This window comes from Ascidiella aspersa, chromosome 6 (genome assembly GCF_963924565.1).
Source record: "Ascidiella aspersa chromosome 6, kaAscAspe10.2, whole genome shotgun sequence".
NCBI classification, from domain to species: Eukaryota; Metazoa; Chordata; class Ascidiacea; order Phlebobranchia; family Ascidiidae; genus Ascidiella; species Ascidiella aspersa.
The window spans coordinates 12788413-12808221 of record NC_139452.1 but is presented as its reverse complement, the minus strand read 5'-3'; the positions used below and the strand labels follow the sequence as shown (position 1 = coordinate 12808221).

Genomic DNA, 19809 nt, shown 5'->3' with positions numbered 1-19809 from the left:
CAACAGGCGTATCAATCTTGTTTTTTTCTTAGACAAAGCCTTAATATTTACCAAACAACGCCTGGCGATGCGTAATTGTCTTTTTAGACTATTGCACGATCACGAAATCGTGCTTCGCGGCAATAGCCAACCCAACTGCGTATCAGTATTGTTTTTATTCAGCCAGCAACCTCGTATTAATCCTTGATGCCGATTTTCCGCTTTCGCGATTCGCATCACTAGCGGAAAATTGTTTATGACGTAATAATATGGCGCTATATTTTCTTATAGAAAACGTTATTCCAATGTGTATTAAAATTAGTGGTAAAGCTACGCTTGACGGTTTCTTGTTGTTTTAACTGTTTCGAAAACTATTCGCGTGTTAGTTAAAAGAAAGAAAGCACAAGTTGAACGAAAGAAAAAAATGCGTGACGCCACTTTTCTTTTGTTGTATACCAGTCAATAGTCATACAGAGATAAGTGGGTGAGATTCGTCTGCGCAGGGTAACACTAATTTACGGAATGATGAATGGTCGGAATAGTCGGAACGCTCACTAATTTACGGAATGGTCGGAATTGTCGGAATGGAATGAATAGGGCCGAAACTAATTTGATGAATGGTCGGAACGGAATGAACTGTCGGAATAGAATGAACTGTCGGAATAGAATGTATGACGCTGTAGTAGCAGAACACCCGATCCGTCAGAAATCAGTGCAGTTCTAAGCAAAAAGGTCTACGACAATCAGTGCATTCAAAGGATCAAAAAGTCCGACTTTTAGACTTTGAGGTCTTGGACAATGCACTAATTTGCATTAACAAATGTGCATAAGAAGATTAAGTTTAACAATACTTGACCCAACCAAACCCAAACGCTAACCAGCGCCCTAACCCAAACAATGTGCGATAATTTAATAATTATAACGCTTCAGGCCCCAATACCTCAATTCGTGACGTAATAATCTTAAATACAATGGACAAGAAACCATCCGAGTTTGGGCTTTTTCCCCAGCATTTAAAGAATTATTAAAATAACGCACATTATTTGGGTTAGGATTCGGGTTAGCGTTAGGGTTTAGGTAGATCAAGTGTTATTAATCCTATCTCATACTTTTTGTTATCTTTTCTGAACTTTTAATGAATATTTTTAATTTATCTTCGCCGGGAGTTTACCTAAAGGTCCAAATCAGTGCATTGCCAGGACCTCAAGGTCTAAAAGTCTAGACTTTTCTGCCATTGGATGCCCTGATTGTCGTAGACCTTTTTGCTTAGAACTGCACTGATTTCTAACGGATCGGGTGAGCAGAATGAACTGTCGGAATGAAATGAACGAAGCTGTAGGAACAGAATGAACTGTCGGAATAGAATGAACTGACGGTATGGATTGAACGAAGCTGTAGGAACAGAATGAACTGTCGGAATAGAATGAACTGTCGGAATGAGATGAACGAAGCTTTCCGACAGTTCATTCTGTTCCTACAGCTTCGCTCATTTCATTCCGAAAGTTCAACCCTAACCCCAACCCTAACCCTAACAGCTTCGTTCATCTTATTCCGACAGTTCATTCTGTTCCTTCAGCTTCGTTCATTTCATTCCAACAGTTCATTCTGTTCCTACAGCTTCGTTCTTTTCATTCCGACAGTTAATTCCGTTCCGACCATTCATCAAATTAGTTTCGGCCCTATTCATTCCATTCCGACCATTCCGTAAATTAGTGAGCGTTCCGACCTTTCATCATTCCGTAAATTAGTATTACCCGTCTGCGCATAATTTTCTATCAATACAAGAATCGTAGTTGCTTTACTTCTTTATAAAGCTTACTGAAACTGGGGCTAAATCAAACCTCTGAAAGTTTGTCAGTTTAGTAGGTTGTTTCTTAAAAATTTTACTGTTTAATTCACATTTTACATTATATAGCAGTTTTTTAGGCATAAAAATGGAAAACGAAACCGACCAACAGGCTTCTTCCTCTTCTAAGTCGCCAGGATTGCAGAAAAACGATCGCTTAGAAAAATTAAAGGCTTTAAAAATGAGAAGATTTGAATCAAAACGTCTCAATAGAGCCGAGGTTGTAGAAGAAGATCGCAAAATGAAATTGCCCAAGAATTGGGAAAACAAACAGGCAAGAACAGAGTGGAAGTTGGATGACATAAAAAAGAGAAAGGATTGTGAGGAAAATGGTCTTAATTATGACAGAGTCAAATTAATGGAAGTTTCTGCGTCTGATGCAGATCGTATAGAATTCAACAGAAAGCGTAAAAAGAATCCTGACCAAGGTTTTTCAAGTAAGTTCTGGGAAAATTTACATTTTGAAATATTGGTGGCTAAGCCAATTTAGGTGAAGTAAAAATACGTGTGCTGAATAAGTGGGAGCCCATATTAATTGCAATGCCCAAAACCCCACTGTGGAAAGTATGGCAAACTTTTGCACTAACAAGTTTTTTTTTAACCTTCAAAAGTGCACCTGAAGAAAATCTAAACTGCAGCCCAAATATGTAAAATGCTTGTGCGGTATACAATTACAGTACAATGTATGCAATACAGAATGCATTAGAAAATCCCTAAGTGCACACGTGGTGCACTTTTTTGACCTTTGTTGCACCCAGTCACCCAGATTATTTTAGCCATGCACCTGTGAGATCTGCCAAACTTTTCAGACTGGCCAAAACTCAAGTTAAAATCAATTTATGCCATTAAATACCTAAAATATATTAAAATTAAAATGTAGTTTGATAACATATTAAAATGTAGTTTAAACATTGTATGGCAGAAAGTGTTTTAAAAAACAAATGTACTCAAAAAACCTTTTAATAGAAACAAAAACCTTTCTATTAAATAAAAGCAACAACAATATGTTACAGCATTTGAAGATGCAACGGAGCGGCACTATACTAAACTTGCCAAAAATATCAAGCCCGACATGGAGGAGTACAATCGCCGCAAAGAGGAAATGGGAGATGAAACCTTCTATGCTGGACTTAACACCATGCTACCGGGGCAAGTTAAAGACACAAAAGAGGGAATTGACAGGATGGTCAAAGACCTTGAGGCGCAGATTGAGAAAAAGAAGAACTTCCGCAGGAGAAGGATGTACAACGACACCAAGGACATTGACTACATTAATGAGAGCAATGCAAGGCACAATGAAAGACTTGAGAAATTTTATGGAAAGTACACAGCAGAGATCAAACAAAATTTGGAAAGGGGTACTGCTGTTTAATTTTTTCACAAGCAACATGATATTGCCTTTATTCAACAGATAAGGTGTTTGCATTTATTTTTCAATCCGGTAGAGTGAAAAAATGCTGGAGCGGTCTATTGTATTGTAAACTCCCAATGAAAATAACAGCTCTTTTAATGGTGTTCCGATTGTTGTGTAAACACAATTGCTAAATTGAGCTTGGACATAAGAGAAGGCGATACATATCAACTGTCTACATGCTTTTATTTGTTTATATTGCTTTTTGGCTGGTTAAGTTGGAACTGAATTTCCTGTATTCTTCCTTGTGTACAATGTTTTTATTTGCTTATATTGATTTTTGGCTGGTTAAAAGTAGGAACTAAATTTCCTGTATTCTCTTCCTTGTGTAATAATAAAAAGCCAGGGAAGTAGAAAACACTAGCGCAGTGCATAAATTTGATTTTATATTAATTGCAACGTTTAAAAGAAACACAACAAAGATCTATGTTAACACTTCAACTCCATTACTTGTAATTAAAACAGTATGTTCCGCTTGAGCCGATCTGCAATTGTCCTTTGAAACAACAGTCCAACCATCGCCAAGCTTTCTTATTTTTCTACTTCCTTCCATTAAAATCGGTTCAATTGTAAACACCATTCCTGGTTTCATAGTTTCCTTACTCTTCAGTAGGGTTTGTGTGTGAAAAACATTCGGTAGTTCATGGAAGTCTACCCCAATGCCATGCCCAATGAACTCCTTGCATACTTCAAATCCGCATTGATTAGCATATGGTTCAATAATATCTCCAATAACATTGAAATACTGTCCTGGAGAGCACGCATCTATCCCAAGCATAAGGCATTTCTGAGTTGTTTGTATTAAATTTACTGCAGCAGAGTCAACATTTCCAACTGCAAATGTGTCTGAAGTGTCACCATGATAACCATGAGCATATACAGTGATGTCGATATTTATTATATCACCATCATTAAGAACATAGTCATCAGGAATCCCGTGACACACAACATTATTCACAGATGTGCAACAAGACTTGGGAAAACCTTTATAGTGTAGTGGCGAGGGGTAAGCTCCTCTTTTAACGATTTCTTGGTGAACCACTTGGTTTATGAAGTTGGTTGTGACACCAGGCTGTATAAGATGCAAAACTTTGAAAACAGTACTTTTATATTCAAAATAGCTACCCTAATACCTTATATATAAATAGTAAGTTAATAAGGGCACTACAATTCTTTTGAACAGCTTTTACCTTAACAATTGACTTTGCTATATTTAAAACATCTTTTGCTATCAAACAGGATTCCCTCAGTTTACAAATTTGCTCCTTTGTCTTTATTTTAATTTGTCCATAGGCTATTGGCAAGCTTGTGTAATTCGGCAGTTCAATATTCTGTTAGAAAGATCAAGTTAAAATATAGAATAAAACACATACAAATTTGAAAAAGTAACCAACTTCTGGAATTAAAAGTGGCTCTGTGCAAACTCTGCCAGGTTTTACTAAGAAATGACTTTGAAGTTTAGATCTATTGATGCTTTTCAGTTTGCTCCAAAGTTTTATTGTCCGGTTCATCAGCTGAAATTATAATAACCTATCAAACCAGCACAGTTAAATTTATCAATGTTCTGGTAGTTTTTACCATTTTGCGTTTTGTAATCCTTCAAAATTTCAGCAGCTTTTCTTTTTTGTGCAAACTTTTCCTTTAAAATAGAATAAAGCCTTGAAGGAACTTTTAAACTTTTTTGAAAGAGATCTCCAAGTGGAACTCCAGTATTGCCACCGCTGTTAAAAAGCCATAAATTGGGTGTGTTAGAATATGGAAAAAAACAACAGCATCATACAACAATTTACAAGAAATATGCAACTCTTACGTGTGAAATCCTGGAACCAGTTGAATGTACTGCCAAATGCCTATAGCGGCAGTAAAACCAATTGCAAAAATAAATAAAAATGATCTTCTGTTCCTGAAAAAAAAAATATATATATGACAAAAATGTTAAGAATGTTAATGAAACTTTGCAATCGCCAATAAGAAGTAGATGATAATTGGAATTTTATACAAATTACTACTTACAAAATAGTCATGGTTTACATTTAAGTAGATGAATGCATATACCACTAACTTTAATACTATTAAGTTGTTTCACTACAAGGCAGTCTTTACTAACTACATATCTATTTGGGTCACATGATAATTGGTTTTTATGCCGCCCAGTTTTGGATTAGAACAGCTTTGAGCGCTGTTCGTTCTAGCACATTTTCGTTAGGGGTTTTATATTCTAACAATAATTAGGTTTGGGTGAGTCAATTATTATAATTATATTGATTTATTCATTGCAACTTAAATTTAGACAACTAGTTTCGTTGCTGTAAAAAGGTGGTAGGATTTTAGACCAAATACCAGACACGCCATGGATCTTGTTGATCGGCTATCCCTAACAACAAGCAACATTTCAAGCATATACCTGTGTATTGTTGATGTATCGCGGGTAAACTGATGGTCTGTCTGAGATTGTGGTTTTAGTTCTTTAAATGACTCTTCTTTTAAATGGACAGTTGTACAAATATATCGCACTGATGGAGTAAAACGTACGCGTCGTATATGCCCTTGTAATGTCGAACGAACTAGAGATAACATAACGAAGACTATTGCTTCCAAAAATTGTTTTTACAGAGGATTGATTTGAACGCAGTTAAACATAAGGTAAAGTCGTTAGTATAATAAAATATAGATTCAATGCAATAAGTATGAGCACTAGACCGTAACTACTTGTAGTCACTCGTGACGAACTTGTGTTGTATCGTTACCGTAAAATTTAGCCCCTTACCGTCAAATATATTTGGCCAAAACCACCCGATCCGTCAGAAATTACTGCATTTTTAAGCTTAAAGGTCCCAAAACCCAGTTAAGGGTGTCAACTTGGGCAGAATTTCGCAAAAAATTTCTTGGCGTGAAGTTCTGGCGATTTGTCGCCCCAAACGTCATATAAAAATAAATTGCCACTTGGCCGCATAGGCGTAACCATAGGGGGGGGGCCTGAGGGGCCATGGCTCCCCCCATAATTTATAAATATTTTACTCCTAATAATTTGTTTTTGAGGATGTATGAGCAGTACCACCATAGAATACTAATTACAGTATTCTATCTATGGTACCACAACAGTCGATCCTTCAATTATCATGCATTGTTACGTCACAAACGACGTAGTTAATATTACTTTTACTTAACATTAATGTAGTTTTACCAGGGCTGCCACTCCTAGTGGTTTTCCACTAGATCTAGTGGTTTTTTAAATAATCTAGGGGTCTAGTGGTTATCTTGGAGAATCTATTGTTTTTTATACCCTTAAAATCGAGTAATATACTTTGTTATTTCCCGCCTACCATTGTCAAAAATGGTAGCTGAATATGAAATATTTTCTTTTTAAACCAATTGTGAAAAGCCTGCTCATGCAAGGTGATAGTCGATGGCTCGATACTTGTTAATACTGATTACGGTACTGTCAGTGTCAGGCAGCAGGCTTTGTCTAGAAATTCCTACGGCTTCCGTGCTGAACGAAATATTTAGGGTGTAGACATGGGCGCCGCACGGGGGGGAGGCACTTGCCCTCCCCTGGAATTTTAAAATGCGATTATTAGTGTTTTATTTAAGTGTGATATGTATATTAAGGTTAAAAATATTATACCGTACATTATCCATTGCCCCCAGTGGCGTATCCAGGGGGCGGGATTTCTTACCCACTTTTCGTAAGTGATATTATCGTTTTTTGTTTGTTTTTGTCATGGTTTAACAAACTGTTTGAAGCGGCGTGCTTTTAAAGTAATTGGTTCACGCGTCTTAATCTAATGCGAAACCAAAATCGAGTGCAAAACGCCGTTTTTCGTCTTTTGTTTGGCCGACCGTAAACGCTGGAAGTTTTCCTCTTTCGTTATTTTTTTAGGTTGACTGGTTAGCAAGTGTGTATTCTACAATTGACAACGCCAAGTCAAACCTTCTTTCTTTTTTCTCGCTAAAAAACGTCGACGCAGTATGTTCCTCGCTGTTCTCTGCGCTAATATCCGATGTTATGTAACACCGTTTCATTTGTTTAACTGAAGCAGATTCTTAAAAGGAGGTATAATGGTGACTGTCGTGCGCGTTTCAAAGTCTCCATTTATAAGTAATGATGGTTAACGCAAAATTATGCTCTTTAAGCATACCCTTAGACCACGTGCTAAGTGTGCAATGGACACAACTTATTTTCCCTCAACCGCGGCTTGTGATTTAGCTGACTTGGCACACAGCTCGGCGCAATAGTTGCGCTAATCGTGGCATAATAGCACCAGGAAAAGGAAAAAACGATTTTCGTTTAGTATTGCAGGTGGTGAAAGACAATTTTTTAGTGCTCGTTCCGTTCATGGAAAAAAGATGGGCTGCTGATAGTCGATTAGTCGAACTATGTGTGTTTCACAATTAATCACAGATATTTCACGGTCTTGGTTTGTTTTTTTGCCTGAAGTTACCGTGTTTCGCAGCTGGCGCCTGACAGGATTGTTGACGACGCACGCGCTTTTGCTGGACGTATTTGGCTGTTTCTGATTAGTTTTTTTTATCACGTCTTGCAATCACCATTCCATGAGTCAGACGAAAAATAGGGGAATTCCCTAAGTGGAAAATTCAGGACCCCCTTTTTGATTTTCCCCTGATGGCCCCCCCTGGAAATTTTTCTGCGGGCGCCCCTGGGTGTAGACCTATTTAGTCACCGCTTGCCAACCAAAGATGTAAAGGGGGAAGAGGGAGTGAGAGGACAGAGCAGGCAGGTCTAGGGTATAGTTAGTGCTGGCGAATTAGCCGACATAAACTCACTTTTCAAAAAGTTTGCCTCTGGGGAGGAATTTCTGGCAATCCCTCGCTAAAACCTCCGGGGTCAGTTATGTAACATTTTATTGTACTTTACAGTTGAATTGATGCCATAGTCGGATATAGCAAAGTAGCAAACTTTAAGGATGTTGTATGGTGACACCACGAAAAATAAAGTTTTTATCGCCAACCTTTTTCCAATGACGATTTTAAAGCCTGCCTAAAACCGGATATAGCCTACAGCAAATCGCTATATTTTGCAGAACGCTATATTTTGCAAAATCGGTCCTAGTATAACGTGATTATAACTATAATGTTAAAGAGGAACAGGAACGCACAATAAGACCTATACGAAGCAACAATATTACAGTAAAATAATCTGTAATACCATACGAGGCCTATTAATTTTAAAGCAACCACATCATACAACCAAGTAGCTAATAAACTATTATACAGTGACGTTCATGTAGCGAGCGATGCTAGTTTTTTTTCGAAACTAACTGCAACTATAGACACAAGCATATGAACGCCAAATTTGTGAGACATGTCTTGGTATTTTACTGCGCTGTAAGTTGTTTTATCGAACGCAGAGCGGTTAAATTTATCAAATGTACAATAAATTTATAAGTAGCCTGACGATATGCACTTTCAATTTTCAAGCCAGTTTGTTAGTTTCGATGGACTCCAGCCATGAAATCGAAATAAGAACAACACCCACGTCGGAATAAAAAGTTCGGAATAAGTCCAAAACAGATACCTACTTCGTAACAATGTATAAATCAGATTAAGTCCTAAATCGCTCGGAATAAGACATAAATGGCCAGAATGAGACCTACAACGTTTTACCTAACCCTGAACCCAAACCCTAACCCATTTTCTAAAATCTACCATTGCCCAACATTAGCTTCACCAAAAACCTCAACGCCCTAACGGCACCGTCCAAACTATAGGATGCGCAATCGACGCACCAAAACGGCCGATGCCAGACCGAAGACCCCGATCGTCCCCTTCTAACTACACTTTCAGGTCTTATTTTGATAAATTTAGCAATTTTTTCGGCGGATTTCTGTCATACTCAGGCGATTTAGATCTTATTGTGTCGTGGGTATTATGATACTGCGTATTTGGCTTTATAATGTCGTTGGTCTTAATACTATATGATATTGTAGATTATTCCCCTTTAGATGTTGTTGCCTTGTAGGTCTTATTGTGCGTTCCCAGTCATTACTCACGTGTTGAAATATACATCCACGACAGAATAAGATCTAAAATCGTCTGAATAGGGTACCTTAACCATTTTGCAAATTATAAAAACATCACTTGTCACTAACCAAGAGAGTCGTAATTAAAAATATAAACGCAGAAAACACATCGATATAAAAGGAAAAGCGGTAATAGTATTTAAGAAAAAAGCAAAGAAAGCGGATTAGCACAACACAGACAGCAGGTTGGGTTAAGTGAAGACGTATAATTCACAGCCCCATTGCACGTTGTAGACAGCACTTAACGTGCATGAAGCGTCATGGCTGAGGATTTCTATAGGATGGTCTTATAGTCAAAACACGTACCGTAATTAAAAAAGGCTATTCTTGGATTCTAAGTTATTCGCAAGGCAAAGCAGATTTAGAATTTCAAAAGAAAAATAACGGCAAAGTTGAAGAAATGGTAACAAAAAACAGAACGAGATAAGTTGGCCAAGCTACATTCACAATGCTTTAAAACGCAAAAGACGAAAATGTGACAATCTATATACCTTAAAGAATATAAATTGCTACAACTTATTAGTGCCGGTTTAGAGCATTACCGTTTAAAATACGTTTGAGGACTACAATGCTCAACTATCGCCTTCCAAAAAGTGCTATCCTTATCATATCGGGACCTGTCAATCACATTTGGAGCAGCATCAGACAGGAATCGGCATGAATTATACAGAACGAGCACAACTTTTGCTGAAATTATAAAAAAACACTTGTTTATTTACTATTGCCATTTTTAGGGACAGTACCGGTATGGAACGCAACCCACGACCGTAATTCTTTGCCATTCTGCACTACGGAGACTATGTTTTAACAATGTTTCATTTTTATTTTTTTTCTATAAATATATTGGTAACATATCTAATACAAATATAACTTTAATTCAGTATACATATATATATAAAAAAAATTGCATATGTGCAAAAGTGGTTAAAACGGACTCTAAAGATGACAGGACAAAATTATATAACAAACAATACGCTTCCCAAAAATCTTATAAATGTGTAATGTTAATAAAATATTGAGTGTATTATAGACATTAATCAAAAGTACACGTTGTACAAGAAAACCCAGCTATGTGGGCCTTCTTGTTATCGGACACCGCTGATAGCCCTGCTGCAACCCTTGGGGTCGGTAACTTTAAAATATTTTTTTGTAAAAGTAATAGAATGTTAATCTATACGTAATTCAAATCGTCGCGTTAAGTAAAGTCGAAGTAAATGTGTAGAAAAACAATAATATCCAAGCATTATTTAGTTCATCAATATCAAAGATCGTGTAAGACCCCATGAAATACAAATAATGTTAATTCGCTTTGCCACAAAAGTTTAATTTTTAGACTATAATTTACACGCAATTTAACCCGTATAATTTATTAGGTCTTTGTTGTGGTTTTAATTTGCTATTGTTTGGGCTATAAGGGACAGAATTAGATAAACTTGTGTGAAATGTTGCACATCAGTGCAACAAAAGAGGTTCACTGACTATCCTACCGCTAACCAAACCCTCTTTGGAAACCGGGGCTTTCCAGTTTTTTATATTCAAGCCTAGTGTAGGTACTTTCCGATACGCCGATGGTTGTATTCACTCGATATTAACAGATATTAGGCGAAAATGTAAGAACATTTCTCCCACCGATATTCGAGTGGCCAATCTTGTTGATGAACTCTTGAGTGTCTTTCACTGACAGTAGGTCATTCGAGGCCACGGCGATCATCACCTTGCATCTAAGCACGAATAAATAATTGCTAATTTTGAGTAACCCCGAGCCCGACTTCTGAATCAATCCGTTTGGTTTGGTTTTTACGAAATTTTTGGAAGAGGGTCGTTAGTTGCGTTGGGTTGTTAAAATGGGTCGCGGTATGAAAAAGATTGAAAACCACTGATCTAATAGGGCAAGTTTTACTCATTTAAAAAAGGATGTGTACCTTTTCACAACTTCAAGTTCGGCATGTCGTTTTTTTGCGGACAACTCTTCATAGGCTGGCGCAATATATGGGTTTATTCCACTTTTCGTCATGTTTGTGATTAGTTGATCGACAAACTGAGCATCGCAGCAGTTGAAAAGCAAGTATGCATCTCCTTCAAAACGATACATGCAAAAAAGTTTAAATATTTTTCGCGCTTTCACACCAAGTGAAAAAACTAATTTACTGCTGAAAATCTAAAAAAAAAAACATTTAGTTAGTTTTTTAAAACATTAAGTTAGTTATAAGTTGTGGGGAACCTGGAGATTTCGAAGTTTCACCTGGAGATTTCGAAGACGAAATAGTGGGACATTGGATAGGCCGAAGTGATAGACTTTGGATAGGCAGCGGTGATGGTTTAAAATAGAAAGAATATGGATGATTTCTTGGGGAATGCTGGCGGGTGAAACTTGTAAATGCAGGGCAGCTTGTAAACGGTCTTGTGGTATCGTCGCAGATGGAAAGTCTCGTCACGTATGTAGGCAACAGTCGGTTGTAACGCTCTGTAGAACACTGTTTGTTCAAACGATTTCTTAGTCTATTTCTAAAACAAGAAGAGACTGGTAACTAGGCTTCTCCAAGAGTAAATATATATAAGACTGAAAGTGGCGAGGGTTACACACAGTTTTTGTATTAAACAAGCTGGCACGACTTACCGATTTCGCGAGGTATTTCTTGCAGCAGATCGTTGCGTCCCAGCTCCCCAAGTACGTCGTACAACTGATCGAGTGTGGTCCACGGGTATCGCGCAGAGAGAAGGTCGAGCAAGCCGGCAGACTTTGTGCTTTCCATGTTCTTTATCTGCAAAGTTAGTTTACTATATTCAAAAGGCTGAGAGTAAACGTGCCGCTGAACGTTTTTTACAGTTTCATCTGTTTTTTTTTTTATTATTAAACTTTGTATCCCAGTTGTTCCAAACCTACGTATTTCAGTGAGGCCTGATCTGTAATTTGTTTGTATTGCAGGATAACAATTAAAACCAGAGGCCTAATTTGTCACACGGGCGTATTTTGTAATGTTTTAATGGCAGGAAATACAGCTACTGAACCGTGAAATTATCCATTCGTGCCAAACTATATATATTCTGTATAACACACAGCGAACCAACGCTCAATTTTTATAGAAAACCCTGCGACATTGTTGGTTGAATTTATTTTTATCCCAAACAGACTATAAACACTATTGAGTCGTGCTAGATTAGTATACACAGGACCGGATTAAGGTTTTCATGGACCTGGGACTGTTGGGCATTCAGAGGCCTATTGGTCTATTTTTATTATGTTTATTGGTCCAACCAGAATTAACATGAAATAAGACTTTTGATTCACTTATCAAACAGATTCATTTAACTTGTTTTCTGCCTGGTGAACCAGTTGCAATTATTTTGATATTCCGCGGCCTAATACAAATTTAAGGGTCAGTTAACCTATTTTTCTTGTAGTTCACTAGTGCAGTCATGATTCTTTTTAAAAATCTAAAGTAACAACTTTCTAACTGATGCGAACGATTTGCTGACAGCGAGTAAAGCAGCATAATAGATGCTTAGTGGTGTCACAAGAGACATTATAAAACACGCTTTATGATCTAATAATAAAGCATATCTAAAGACAATAATGACGACAAATAAATGTTTAAAACAGTGGTTCTCAATCTTTTTGTACCCGTGGCCCTTTTTGACGCCGTCAAATAGTCGCGGACCCTTAACATTTTCTGGTGTAATACAGTATGTGCGTTTAGTAATAGTTCAGTATATCTGCGTAGGGCACCGTATGTTGAGTAAAGTAACAGAAAACACCAAATTGCTTTATTATGACACGTTTATTTCAATATGATTTCTTCTGCTGCTTCTACGAAGCAAGTCTTGAAATGCGTGGTTGCGTTTTTGACAATGCTATAGACGCATGTCATCTTTGCGAACGATAGCATAAAGTTAAACCAAAATTCTGTACCTGCCAACTGTTGTAATCAGGGCTCTCACAAATGAAAACAGAAAATCCCTAAAGCTATATAAAAAAATCCCTAGATGGCATGAAAAATCCCTAAACCATAAATTAGCGCGTTATACTATTATAATATCACATTAGCTAAAATATAGTACAGGTACAAATATATATATATAGGGCCTACACAAATGACAAACAAATTAACCTTGTTCACATGCTAAAAGTGAGCTTCCCATATTTTTTTAAATACCGGTAACTGCATTGTGTAGCTCAAGGTGGTCCAAGGTTGACAGCATCGCGGGCCACAATATTCCTTGCATATATTTTACGGGCCACATAACGTAGACTACATGCCTACCACAAGAGGATCGACGTTTTACGTTTGGTCGGGGAAAAAGGTTAGAATGACGTCACAAAGCATCCTCACATACATAGAAGCTCCAGAAACTTGCTGCTATAGTCGAACTTGTGCGCAAATGAAATCTAGTGTTATAAGACTCAGACTGAGCTTTAATACTTATTTTTGTTTGCTTTAATACTTAATTTTGTTCACCCCTAGCATCTATCTCCAGATTTTATTCACCCTTGTCTCATGATATGATAAAACTATCTAGTCTATATATAACAGCACTCGGAATATCCGCCCTGCTCGTTATAACTTATAAGTTCGCAAAACAGCCATTTTAGAAAGTTTCATATAAGACGCACTGCGGCTTCTCTCAAACCGGTCTAACACATACAAATGTATGCATAATGTACAACAGTGGTTCTCAACCGGGGGTCCACGGACCCCTGGGAGTCCGAAAAACGTTTTCAGGGGGTCCGCAAAAACCTTAAAATATAGCTTTATTAAATTAATTAAAGCTGGGATATGTGCATAATCACATTCTTGGCAAGTGATCAAAAAACACAACCACGGGTCAAAAACACAACCCCGCATTTCAAGACTTGCTTCGTAGAAGCATAAGCAGAAATCACATTAATAAACGTGTCATAATAAAGCAATTTTCAGTTTTCTGTTACTTTACTTAACATATGATGCCCTACGCAGATGTACTGACTTATTAAAAAGAAACTAAACGCACATATTACACAAGAACATGTAAGGGGTCCGTGACTATTTGACGGCATCAAAAAGGGGCCACGGATACAAAAAGGTTGAGAACCACTGATGTACAATAACGCAAAAATCAACAAATTCAAGCCAGATGAACAAAATTCCAAATGAACAAACTTCCAAATGAAACAGAAACAAGTAGCATATTCTGAACCTGTTTTTTTTTCAAAATTGCAATTCGGTTAACATTTACTAGTTAACAAATCATAGGCTACAACACGATTTGCAAAAAAGGGCGAAAAATCGCCAAAAAATCCCTAGATTTGTCCCTAAAAGGGGCGAAAAGTTCCAATTTGGAACTAAATCCCTAAAAGTGAGAGCACTGGTTGTAATGCTTTCTTTTATTTTACAATCTATTTGTGTTATATCAAATGGATGTGTTACGTCATACTCAAAACGATATACAACATGTTACAATGTTTTTATTACTTACCAAGAAAGTGATTAAGCACATATCCCAGCTTTAATTAGTTTAATAAAGATATATTTTGAAATTTTCGCGGACACCCTGAAAACGTTTTTCGGACCCCCAGGGGTCCGTGGACCCCGGTTGAGAACCACTGGTTTAAAAGAACCGCTGCTCTAGATTCTAGAATATAACTTTTTATACAATTATAACATCGGTTGGTCCTATTAAATTGTTAGTGATGGGCCTATTTTTGGGTGGGCCTGGGGCTGCAGCCCTCTTAGCCCCCGCCTTAATCCGCCCCTGAGTATACATGAAACAGTTTGAGGCTATTTCCTACTTTATTCAGGTGGCAGACATCATCGCTTTTTAGGATGTATTATTTTATGTTGTTAGACTAAAAGTAATACGGAATCGCCAAGTGAGAATGCTATAAGATTGTTATACAAAATTGTGTTTTAAGAAGTTTTAAGGTGTTCTGTTTTTATCCCCAGTCCAACCTCATGTTATGTAAGAAAAAGTCTTTCGAATGCATTACAAAACAAACAGTTTGAATACATTTTTATGATTGTTTTTTTGGGGGGGATTTATATACCAAAATATCGAAGTATGGCTTGGTGTTAAAAGAAGGTCGAAAACCTAGGTCCCGGTCCGGTTTCGCCCAAGGAATAAATGACTCGAAAAGCATGATATCGCACTTACTTCGCGAGGACGAAAGCCGAACGCCCCTGCCACGTCTCTCCAACCTTTGTGCACTGGGCTCATCGCCTCTGGATCCAAGCGCATTGACAGTAGCTTAACAGCAGAATAAGGAATGTCACGCAAAAGAAGGCCGTCGGCCCTGATTCCTGACGATGCTGTCCCGTAGTTCAATCCCATCGGACCATTTTCGGAACTCAATGCGTTTTCGCTAGCTATCGTTGCGGTCTGGAATGAATAGTACGAGCCAACAGGCAGTTTGGGCTGCGTTTCGCTCTGGTTCATGTCGTGACTTAAGTTACGTTTGCACTGACACAGACATTGGTCCCAGGCAATGGAGCGTAACAACTGATGCTGAAACCTAGGGAAATCACCTGTATAAAAAAGCACATTTTGTAATGCTTTACCACAAAAGCATAACAAAGTATATTTTGCTTCTTGTCGCATTTCTAACATGGTTTAAGCCTGCCCTAATGCATGGGAGTAATTAAGTAACCATACTTCGTGGCTTAAGTTACATTTGAACTGACACATACATTGGTGCAAGGCAACGGAGCGCAACAATCGGTGCTGAAACCTGGGGAAAGGACTGTATAAGAAAGTCACAGAACATATTAAAAGAATGAATTATAACAATTGACGCCCGCAAACATTTTAATGCTTTACCACAAGATTATAACAAGATATTTTTTTTCATTTTTGCCGAAGCTCTAACATTGTTAAAGCTTGCCCTAATACACGAGCGTAAGTAACAATACTTATGTCATGCCGCCACACACTTTGTTTTCTGTGGCTTCAAGCCTAACAAACACAATCACTACTGGGCTTACAGCTACCTTATGAACTTGCGACACGCCTTTAACAGCACGAAACGGTTCGACTGAAGCGAATACGAATCGGCGTTCACTAAAGAGGCAATTTGTTCGCCGCTTGCACCCAAAAGGGCCAAAAAAGCACCTAATGGTAGAGACAAGCGAATCACAAGACCAGAAGGGGAACTCCATTAGAACGCATACTTTTTCAACACAGGTTGAAAAAACATATGGCTGAATAACCTTTAGCGCTACATTCCACACTTAGCTTTATTGCTATAGTATTTGTATTGCCTCAGTTTTCAGTTATGAACATTTATTGCAACCCACAAAGTACATTTTGATCAGATTGTTTTATTAAGCTAAGGATTTATATATTCTAGCTAACAGTAGCATGATACATTACTGTATATCGCCACCTACATTGATATAATGATTTTGCTGAAAACTTGTGCCCGTACAAGAACTTATAGCTAAGTATATTGATGTATGACGTGTTGATTAAACAATTAGTTTCGAAACCACGAGTAGAACAACACGATATATGCCAAAACTATCTTAGCGCAAAACATTTCCATTCGGCTATTAATTTATAGTGAATATATATTGCATACAAATACAGTGTATATGCAGGTACAAGATGCAATGGTAGGTATAACAAAGTTAAACCACCAAGGCTCCAAAATCCTACGTTTAAATCTTCACTTAAATCTTTTCACTAAAATTGCAACGCAAAACACATTTGGAGTCATTCTTTACAGGTTATTCATCAACATACACGAACTATGCAGTAAAAAATAAATTGATACAACGGTTTCCTGACCAGGTTGGCTTTTTGTATACAAAAAAATTACTCATATAACAAATGATCAGTTATAGCAAACTTACACTTAGTTTCTCTGCCATTGCAATACTATTTTGTCATAGGAAAACCCGTTCTACCGTGACGCTGAACATTTAATACCTTAACCTTAAATTTTGCATACAATTTATCGCGATTCGGTGCTGTGTTCATGTTTGTCTTGTGGAACGAGAAAAACATAATCTGCACAAACGCTCGTATTTTAGTGCATCGTGCTGCACGATGTTCAAGAAGACACAAGCATGGCAAAACATATCGACGACTGGTAGCTATATGGATTGCACAAACATCATATAGGTTCAATAAAAGCTATTAAGTCACAAAACCAAACAAGATCCATGAATGCCACAGACCGATTAATTATGGTGACGCGAGTCATTCCTCTCAGTACACATTTCTCTATTCTCTGTGTAACACGGCGTTTCTAAACACGAGCGATATATTTTGTGCTCTGACGTTTTTTTATTCGTTTGCCTCATGGTTACGCACGACTTGCCCCGTACGTATAGGTAAACAATGGCGCCAAATGTATGATCCTGTAAAGACTTTACAGTCTGGTTCCGCTTTTTCGCTTTTGGTTCCCCTTCGCTTTGACCAACGAATGTCTTATTCGTAAAACTAAAGTTGCGCCACAATAGCGTAATCGTTTCAAACCAGGTGTGTCACAACCCCTGACGTATTCAGGGTTGAAACCACGTTTTTTTGTCGATTTATTTTTTTTATCTTTTCTTTAACTAGGTAAATGAAAACATTTTTGGTATATATTTTTTTCTAGTATAACTTACCCCCGTTTTAAAACAATATACATCCAAAAGGCGCAATACGTCTGAACATACCCTATGAAATGTAGTTTTCGCAACCTAAACGATTGTTGGCGCTGCGCCGATGAGTGTTTGCCGTCTTTTTAATATAAAAAAAACATACGAACGATAAAATTGATTGCGCTTTACGAACGTATAGGGCTAGGCCTATCCTTGTCTACTTTATCACAGGGGCGGATCTATATAGGGCAGCACGAGGGCATGACCGCCAAACTGTATGTTTGGGTTACGTCATTACCCAAATACAAAACGTTTTCGAAACTCAATTTTAGCCAAAATATATAAAGAAAATGTACGATTCATGCGAAGCGCTAAAAAGATGCATTTGCGTGGTTAAAACAGGCAAACAATATAGTTTGAAAGCACGGCCTTGCACCTTCCTGGACCTGTGTACAAACCTGTATATACCCTTCCTATACCTTTCGTCAGCTGATTACCCTACCTTTGATGGCATATGGTATATGGGTATACAACCCACACGGTTGAAGTGCACTGCTTTGGTGGATTCAACTTTGAGCGAAATATTTTCCGCCGAAGGTCACAATGCCACTTTTTTCGAAATAAAAGATAGGACAATTTAAGTTTTACGTGTTTTAAAAGAAACTTTAATCACTTTTTGAAATGATGTTTTTGAAATCTTGTTATAATACCAAGACCTAACGGCGCGCGGACTCAGACTCTTTTCTCAATGCAATAATTTGGGACAATCTTTTGGCCTATAATATAGGCCATATAGTTAGGTTACGGACATTTTTGTGCTTGACATAAATCTATAATAATTAGTTATGCACCATGATAATTTAATCGTAGTACCACGTAACTGTTATTACAACCCAAAACCTCCAACAGAAGAAGCACGCTGTCTACTTTTTGCGTTTTGTGCGTATTTTGTGAAACTTTACATTACTTTTCTATTTGTATTTATAAAATATTTCAAAAAAAATAATACCATCTATCAGCGCAATATATTTTATCGATCATATACTTTAAAGTAGGAAAAAGAATACATTATATAGTGTGTACTTTTTATATGTTCATAATAAAAAGACGGAAACTAAAACGCAAATATAACTTATAAGTTCGCAAAACAGCCATTTCCGAAAATTCTATTTATGACACCATGCGACTTTTCTTAAACCGGTCTAAACACGTACAAAACATTAGGTGTCTTGCACCCCGTGGATCCTAGTTATGTGAGCGATAGGAAACTGGTTTATTTAATCGTATCATTGGGAAAATGTAATCATAACCATTTATAATTGGGAAAATGTAATTATAAGATTCGGCGAGGTTCTCTGCCTTAAAACAGCAATAGAAATGCTGTGGGCAGCCTCGGTTAACACAGGTTTCTGACACACAACGTTTTTTGGTTAAGTTAAAATATGCGTAAAAGCGCTAGTACCGGTAACGTTTCTTTCAACTGAAGGACAATACTCATTTTAATAGTACTTGATATACTTATGGGTTAAGTTTGGTATTATGTAAAATGTTGTATAGGCCTTATTCGGACCATTTAGGTCTTATTCTGACGGGTTTAGAACCTATTCCGATTTAGACGGTATTACGATCTTTAGGTTTTAGTCCTATTTTGGTCTTATTCTAAAATGTGTTTTATTCCGACGTCGATGTTGTTCGTATTTCGGTCTTATGGCTGGAGTCCTTAATTTAAATCTTATGGCGAGAGAATAAATAATTAATCTACAGGCGAGAGAATAAATTATATAGGAAAGGATATGCCAAAGCCCATAGAAATAATACATAGAGACTTTGGGATATGCGTAGTTCGGTGTTCTGTCGCTACGGATCATTGCTAAAAATTGTTTACGTTGGTAACAAAGCTGTAAAGTGGTAGAATATTTGAATCATTAAATGAATAGCTTTACAAACAAAATTTCATTTAAACTTTTGTAT

The 19809-nt window shown here is 37.3% G+C and overlaps 3 protein-coding genes across 5 annotated transcripts; 1 reads left to right on the top strand and 2 right to left on the bottom strand.

The window, feature by feature from the left end:
- Positions 1-1543: 1543 nt before the first annotated feature.
- On the top strand, positions 1544-4792 carry LOC146139940 (pre-mRNA-splicing factor SYF2-like). The gene is made up of 2 exons (XM_083391190.1): positions 1544-2262; positions 2839-4792. The coding sequence occupies exons 1-2, from the start codon at positions 1914-1916 to the stop codon at positions 3195-3197; spliced, it is 708 nt and encodes a 235-aa protein (XP_083247316.1). The 5' UTR covers positions 1544-1913; the 3' UTR covers positions 3198-4792.
- On the bottom strand, positions 2865-5923 carry LOC146139939 (methionine aminopeptidase 1D, mitochondrial-like). The gene is made up of 6 exons (XM_083391189.1): positions 5641-5923; positions 5047-5139; positions 4815-4957; positions 4631-4750; positions 4427-4567; positions 2865-4308 (listed from the first exon to the last, which is right to left on the bottom strand). The coding sequence occupies exons 3-6, from the start codon at positions 4815-4817 to the stop codon at positions 3661-3663; spliced, it is 912 nt and encodes a 303-aa protein (XP_083247315.1). The 5' UTR covers positions 4818-4957; positions 5047-5139; positions 5641-5923; the 3' UTR covers positions 2865-3660.
- A 2383-nt stretch (positions 5924-8306) lies between these two features.
- LOC146139938 (uncharacterized) lies at positions 8307-15772 on the bottom strand. Of its 3 annotated transcripts, none has more exons than XM_083392062.1 (6): positions 15407-15772; positions 11895-12039; positions 11499-11741; positions 11200-11353; positions 10907-10998; positions 8307-9964 (listed from the first exon to the last, which is right to left on the bottom strand). In XM_083392062.1, the coding sequence occupies exons 1-6, from the start codon at positions 15686-15688 to the stop codon at positions 9816-9818; spliced, it is 1065 nt and encodes a 354-aa protein (XP_083248188.1). In that variant the 5' UTR covers positions 15689-15772; the 3' UTR covers positions 8307-9815. The 3 variants fall into 3 exon arrangements, with proteins under 3 accessions (XP_083248188.1, XP_083248189.1, XP_083248190.1); XM_083392063.1 differs by having other exon boundaries at positions 11520-11741; XM_083392064.1 differs by lacking the exon at positions 10907-10998.
- Positions 15773-19809: the final 4037 nt, after the last annotated feature.